The sequence below is a fragment of the Egretta garzetta genome, unplaced genomic scaffold (genome assembly GCF_000687185.1).
Source record: "Egretta garzetta isolate BGI_Z169 unplaced genomic scaffold, ASM68718v1 scaffold486, whole genome shotgun sequence".
NCBI classification, from domain to species: domain Eukaryota; kingdom Metazoa; phylum Chordata; class Aves; order Pelecaniformes; family Ardeidae; genus Egretta; species Egretta garzetta.
In genome coordinates, this window is record NW_009260126.1 from 2,204,780 (window position 1) to 2,212,565 (window position 7,786).

General features: G+C 40.3%; 1 protein-coding gene across 1 annotated transcript in view; it reads right to left on the reverse strand.

The window, feature by feature from the left end:
• Positions 1 to 7,786, reverse strand: part of RGS10 (regulator of G protein signaling 10) — a 26,108-nt gene that overhangs the window by 10,643 nt on the left and 7,679 nt on the right. Inside the window, exons 2-3 of the mRNA XM_009641437.2 lie at positions 3,225 to 3,343; positions 1,691 to 1,777 (exon numbers count right to left, since the gene is read on the reverse strand). Coding sequence (XP_009639732.1) covers positions 1,691 to 1,777; positions 3,225 to 3,343 — 206 coding nt within the window. The remainder of the gene's footprint in view (positions 1 to 1,690; positions 1,778 to 3,224; positions 3,344 to 7,786) is intronic.

Below are 7,786 nucleotides of genomic sequence, written 5' to 3' on the forward strand. Positions count from 1 at the left end.
TCCCCAAGCCTGTAGCATTGCATGGGGTTGTTGTGACCCAAGTGTGCGACCCAGCACTGAGCCTTGTTGAACCTCATACAATTGGCCTCAGCCCATTGATCCAGCCTGTCCACGTCCCTTTGCAGAGCCTTCCTACCCTCCAGATCAATACTCCCACCCAATTTGGTGTCATCTGCACACTTACTGAGGGTGCACTCAATCCCCTCATCCAGATCATCCATAAAGATATTAAACAGAACTGGCCCCAAAGCCGAACCCTGGGGAACACCGCTTGTGACTCTTGTTGCAAAAATAATTATTTTTCTATTTTTTATGGATTTATCTATAGCAAAAAATATTCACAACGGAAACAAGCAGGTTGTTTTGATGGGAATGCTTTTTCAGTGCAAAATAGAGAGTATTTACAGAAGGTGAACTCCCTTCTCAAAAATATGTTTTGTTGAAAATCTGCTGGGAAACAATTTCAGCTGACAATATTTGACTGACCTTAAGAGAGGAATCCTACAGTCCAGATGCAACTTTCTTACACCTGCACTTTATAACACCCCTAGTAGCCCAGTTCCCCCACCTGATTCCTATTTCCTGACATTTCTGACATTACTCGAAGCACGCATGATCCCATTTGAAGCAGGATTAAATGGCATTTTCCCAGCCTCACCTCCACATGCTACTCTGCTTACTTTGGCCAGAAGAGTGTATTTGCTGTGTATTTGCACCCCTTGCCTTCTAAAATGCTTCCTTTGGCAACAAGAGCTGCACACATGTGAAAAGTGTGAAGGTGGGGTTTCAAAAAAAGGGCTTATGGGATTTGGAGTCTGACTCTTAAGGACAGTGATGCTCAGCTGGAGTTCTGAAGCTACTTTATTTCACGCTCACAGAATCGTCATCTCAAAGATCAAAAAAATTTAGAATTTCTCAAAAAAAAAAAATCATCACAAAAACTTTTTCAGAAACAAGCAAACAAAACACAGTACATACTTTAGGCCTGACTCTACAGGCTTCAAAGCCTAAATATGAAAGTGGATCCTGAGTTTCTGGTGGATCTAAATGTAGACCAAGATCCAAGCAGTGGAAAAAAACTCCTGGAGACTGCTGGCTGAAAAATTTCCAATAGAATATTTTCTACTAGAAAAATATAGTTTTAATGAAAATGAAAATGCTGTGCAGGTATATATCAATTTGAATAAATACTTAAACAAAAAAAGTCTAAACGGACCCTCCATTTCTTTTGGTTTGTAACTTGTAATTTGATAAGGCAAAACTTTTCATTTTGATATTGTAAAACATTTTGTTTGGGCTGTTTGTTATTTTTATGTTCTACTAAAAATATTATGGTGTATATTTTCATGTAATGGCTGCTAGGCTTTAAAAAAAGTCCTCAATGAAACGTCTTTATATTTTCAAGCAAGATGATGCAACATCACTGAATTAAAACTTTTGCTATTCCCAAGCCACAACAAAAGGTTTAGAGTTTCCAAAACGTGGGAAACTTGACAATTTCAGCATTTTATTCTGATTTGAAATAGAACCAGCTTTGTTTCCAAAGAATTCCACTACTGTGATTTCAGTGCGATTTCTTCAAATACATTTATTGACATTCATATGAAGCATGTTATGCAACATAAACATTATAGCTCCAGCTCTGCTATGGAAACTTTGTTGACAAGTAAAATTTATCTAGGAAACACACCTGTTTTTTTCCCTGTGTTTTCTTAAATTCTTCACATGCTAGCCAGAACAAAACGTTTTCTTCACTAAATTCTTTCTTTAAAAATTCCTAGAGAAAAGAAAAGCAAACAAACAAACGTTAGGATCCAATTTCTCAATTGTTTTTCTCTCTTCCTGCTATAGCTATTAAAACTAGAAGCTGCCTACACAATGAGTTTACACAACACAGCATAACAGAACCACTGCATTAGTGCATCTGTACACTACCAAAACACAAATGAACAGTCATATATTCAGCACTGTGAAAGCACTTTCCAGGAGAATGATGAACTACATGTAATCTCAGAGCATATCAGTAACTAACAAAAAGAGTTTTTTCAGTCTCCCTTAAATAACTCGAGCAATTTTACAGTCATTACTCAAAGAGAAATCAAAAAATATATGAATTCATTAGCAGGTGACTATAATGAACTACTTTAATGAGAGTCACAGATCACCTGAGATTCTCATCTAGTACCTTTCTGATTTTTTAATAAGTAAAATCTCTACAAATAAAAGTGTTTCTAAACATGACCATCAGTGGCAATAAATTCACTCAAGTAAACTAAAGGAGAAGATGTATATGCATTCTCTAGACAGTGTTTAAACAAAACACATTCCTCCAAAAGTGAGGCATGTTTTAAAATGAGGAAAAAATGTACACTAAATTTCTTTACAAAACATGATGACTGAAATATTTATAGCTCTGTTTTATAGCATCAGTTTTCTCCTTCAAGTGTTAGAAAATAGATTGTAACACCAAGAATTAAATAGCACTAAGATTACTTTTTTTTTAAGAATACTATATCACAGTGCTTTGTAATTCTAGTTTACATCACACTTAAACCAGTCTGGCAGGAAACCATTTTATCCCAGTGCACTTTATCAGTGTTTGGTATGGCAAAACCATACTCAAGTAGGTAGTTCCTATTCCTATAGGTAATACAGCAAGGCAGCCTTGAAAAACTAACTTGCCACCCTCGCCTAGCTGAGCCTCAAGCCTGCATTTTGAGCTGCACAAGCTCACACTGTAGTAAACTTAAGGGGAATTCTTTTTAGCACAGCTGCTGCAACACAGACTAAGAGCCACACAGTTATCAGGCTCAGGAGCTGTTAGTGGTAACTCATTGCTTAAGTAAGGACAACGTATGAGAAAAAGAGTGCAGGATCAGTCCTCGGTGATAAATAATACTTGGCAAGAGAGATCAGTGGCTTAAGGACAGTAGTTTATCCAACAGTAACTGTTAATCCTTTCAACAGCTGATAGATCTGATTAGAAAGATGCAACCAGAAGTATTCCATGTGCCTTATGTGAGCAAGCTGCAGTGGGCAAAAGGCACTACCTCAGAAGCTCAGAAAATGCCACAGCTCCAACACTGCAACCTCTGCTCAGGGTACATATCTAGAAGGATCCATGCCTATGTGCCTACAGCACTGGCACAGCTGCACCATTTACGCTCATTCAGGTTTAAATCTAAATTTTGGTTTATATAAATATCCATAGTTAATATAGCAACCCTAAATCGTTTCACTCCTTCTGGATCTTCGAGGAGATTCTCCAGTGATGTAGCCCATTTTGAGGTTCCTTTCAAGGTTTGGTGACTGCTGCTTGGGTGACTTTCGCTGTCATTTATCTCTGGAAAAAATTGAAAAAAATGCCATCTTCGTTAGAAGCAATGACTGTCACATGCACTTCTTCCCCATTGCCCCTGCACCCTTGAATTACAGCTGCTCTCCTTAAAGGAAACACCATGAAACTGAAAATAAACACACACACACACATACTTGAATTCTGCTTTGCCTGTAAGGAGGCAAAAATGCCTTGCAGTTGGATGATTCGTGAGCATGTAAGTAGGCACTGTCACTGTTTTATAGGAGTTCAACCACTTTTCCATGTAGAACACAATGACCGCAGCCTGTGTAGCAAAAGGACCATTTGCCTTTTATTCTGGCACTGTCAATGACATTGGCTTCTATAAAGCAAATCCTGGTCAGTCACACACGTGAATTTTATTTTTAAGAAAAGAATCACCACCGGAGGTTGGAAAAAGGCAAAGAGAGAAAGAAAAATAACACTTCATTTAGCAGAAGTCAAATATGTTAACCCAGTCTAATGGGAGGAAAGACAGCTGGCAGAGGAGCCTCATTCCAGCTGAGTCAACCTGCAAGTTGTATTTGGGTGTTTTTTCTGTTTGCTTGTTTGTTTTCAAGTCCACTGAAATTCTGCTTTTATAAGGTGCACTGGACTGTGCCCACATCTTATCTACCAGCCAGCCTTCTCAGATAGGATTGATGGTATGCATTTTTGAATTTTTCTATCCCAGGGACGAGTATGTTACATCCAAGGCTGGTGATGCCAAAAAAATGGTTTGCTGGCTACCCATCAAAAAACTTACTACTTGGGAAGACTCCAGGAATTTTACTGATGATCTGAAAAACTCTAAAACAGACCTAAGTACTTGGCCTCCTTTCCTCTCACACACAAAATGCCCAAGGAAGACAGCAGGAGTGCAGGCCGTGAGAAGTCAGGCTAAGAGCTCCATTTCAGGTCACTACACACTGGAAAGGTGCACAAAACTCTTACTGTAATCAATACAGCTTCTATTCATTTTTAAAACTTCCTCATTTCTCTCTACCAACTTATTGGAAATACGGATAACTTCTGCTTAAGCTCTGTTAAAAAACCCTTCCTCCAACCATGAAACTAAACCTCAGCAAGTATCTTAAAAAACTATCTATGCAGCGCTATACTATCAGATGCCCGTTTCAGCTGGTAGCTAGAATGATAAATGCTAAGGTTAAAGCCCTACAAAATATTGGCACAACAGCAAAGCCTACTGTGTTTTGGTTGGTAGGGACCTGCAGAATCTATTTGTTTTTCTAACAGTGAGATGGACCACTGTTTTAAATGAAATTATCTCCCTTCATAGGTGTACTTTCTTTACACAGGAGAAATTACAAAGCTGGAGAAGAGGTAAACTTTCTGGAGCCGTGGATTCCATACCCATTGCCTAATAGTGAGAGATCTACACTCATACCCCAAGTAAATACAGACGTAAAAGAAAGGAACACATCTAAAATGATGGAGCAAATGGTCACTGCAGGCTACATTTTCCACGTGTAAATCCTGTCTCTCCTTTGCCTGTCCTGCTCTCACTCTATGATGCAGTTACAGCACCAATCTGAAATTTCTTACCCAATGAATGCATGACTATGCCTGCACAAAACCTTTCAGGATCCAAGGTCATAACCAATCTGGGTAAGGACTGTGACAGATCCAAAGCAGCAAGCATACCTACAGCTCTATATAAGAAGCATGCAGCCTGCTAGTTAAAGGCCAAGAGTCAGAACCTGAGGATTTTCTCCAAACCACTACTGCAGACTTCATACATGACACAAGAATACAGTGAGTTAACTGTGCCTCAGTTCCCCCCCATTCAAAAGGATGTGGTTCTTGACTATCGCTTGCAATATTTATTTTAGGAACCTGACTCAAAGTATCTAGGGGTATAATCTCAGTAAAATCTGTGAGATTTAAGTGGGAATAGCCAAGCACATTGGAGCAGAACACAATTACCTCTGAGGAGCTTGAAGCTCTTGTTATGATTGCTCTCACCTGCAAGCAGAACAGCAGCTCTGTGTGTACAGCTGCTAATGGCCTGAAGAACCAGGCCATTCCCTTATTTAATATACAATTTGGCACAGAACATACAGGAATGAGATTTTATTTCTAGTGTTTCTTTTCCAGACAAATTTTAAGTGAACATTAATGATTACTTAAAGCATGTATTTCAATGAGCCAATGCAATATAGGGCAGACCTAGTGCCATGAGAACCTAAAAAAAATTTCTGGTGAGCAGACTAAGGCTGGGAACAAGTGCTTCTATGCACCCAGGACACATCGATCTGCTTCCCTTCAGCTGCTTTCACTGGTCTCTCACTTTACTGCTGGCCATTCCTATCCTCCCTGATCACCGTTCTCCCCAGCTTCTTCCTACTTCCAGTCTACCCAGCATGGCCCAACTCCATCCACCGTTTACATTCCCTATGTGCCTCCTTGTCAAGCTCCAAACCCTGGGCTTTCCTATGACCCTGCTCCCTTTCTCCCTACCTTTTCCTACAGCCTTAGTAGAGAAAAATTTGTTTTGAAGGCAAGACCTACACAACTTCTTCCTAATATCCATTCTGCTGAGGCTTGTTGCACAGGACTCTGTTATTCGGTTTGTTTCCTCACCAGCTCCCCACAACCCAAAAAGTACCATGGTGTTGAGAGGAGGCTTGCCTGTCCATTGCTCGTACAATGCAACCCTTTCACTTACTCCTTGCCTCACTTATTCAAGCTGGGAGTTCCCCCAAGCAGAAGCTATGGGATGTAGTAGGCACTGGGCAGCTCTGCCAAGCCGTGCCGCTGGCAGCCACAATCCCAGCTCAGCCCAGGCTACAGTTCCCAGCAGCATCAGTCCTGCCTCACCACACGGAGGCAGGGGACACCAGCTGAAGTGTGGTGACGGAGGCAGGCCCTTGGACCACCTGTATATTATAAAAACAAAAGGCCAGAGCTCTTCTCCTGAGCAGTCCCCCAAACCCATGGCAACAACATTTGAAACAGCCTGCTGGGGACATCACCTGGCTGGTACCACCCTGCCAGCTGTGTGGGGGGCAACACAGCTGGCAGAGGCCAAAACCTTGCCAGGGAACGTGCCAACAGCCCTGGAGGGCTCAGTAAATTTTATGAGGTTATTAAAACTGCTGGGTATTTTTATCACACCACATTAAATACAGTATCACAAACATTTTTTCTCATACAAAAGTGACACCCCCCCCCAATTAGAATCCTAACTTCCCGCTCCACATGCTGGTTTCATTTGACGTGTGATTTCTAGAATTTTTTTTAAGAGCTTGAAAGATAGGACTCAAGAAGCTAATCCCCAAATCCATATCCCGTAACACATTACCAATTTACCTTAAAAGCGGTACTTCCACTGAAGTACAATTTAATGAAAGTCTGAAATGATTTGTTTTAGAAGGCAATACTGCAATAAATGCAATTACATGAATGACCTTCCTAGAACCTATTTATCTCTGTTTGCTATTTATAAAGATAACTTTCTCCTGTTAAAATAATCTGGTGACAAAGTTGCACAACATACACTTGGAAATAACAAGCTCAATACCAATATTTAACAACTGAAGTGCATACATTAGTATGATCACTTAAATGAGGAAAACAGATATTTGCTGTTACTGAAAGCTGGGAGGTGCATCAAAAAGGGCATTACAAAATGGCAGTTCTTCCACCAACATTTCTGTCAAAGTAATACATAGAATGTACAACAGATGATAAATATGGTAACTATGCTTTTTACTGTCATAGGAGAGTGCTTGCTATCTTTTATACAGGTTAGTAACCAAGAGGCAGAGAAAGCCAACAAAGCACACACAGCAGAGCACAGATGCAGAATCTCTGCTTGAAGCAAACTTTCCACTGAGCGTACGACCATAACACAACTGCTTGCATGATGTGCAGCAGCCAGCTACTTCTATAAACACAGTAAATTATTCAAGTACTTATTTTAACAGCACCATTGTTTTGGAGAAGAACGCTACGCTAACCCAACAAATAGGCAGTTATGTTAGCTGGAGCATTATTTTATAGCAGTACCTTACAGAAGCTGCCTTCCCCCATCACAATAGTACTGCTGCATTAGACTGCGGATAAAGGCTCTTTGTAAGTGATAGATATAATGGTAAGTGCAGCACTAACAACACTGTAATTATTGGTTGAAGTGTGGTATCAAAAGTGGCAAATATTTGCATTCTCCAAACAGGAACTTGGATTGAAACCACAGAAAGTGTCAATAACATAAAAATATACAACTTTGCAGGTCAGAACTCATGGCTCTGGCCCTTGCTTTTGACAAGCACAAAAAACCATGGAAACCCACCAAACTTTTTAGAGATTCAGACGCAGCTAGTTGAGTTAGACACACTAATCTGTGCCTTCCAGAAGGGCTAGGCACTACAACGGTTTCCCAAGCTGCTGTCAAACTGTTGATACAGCAGCCCACGTGGCACCGTA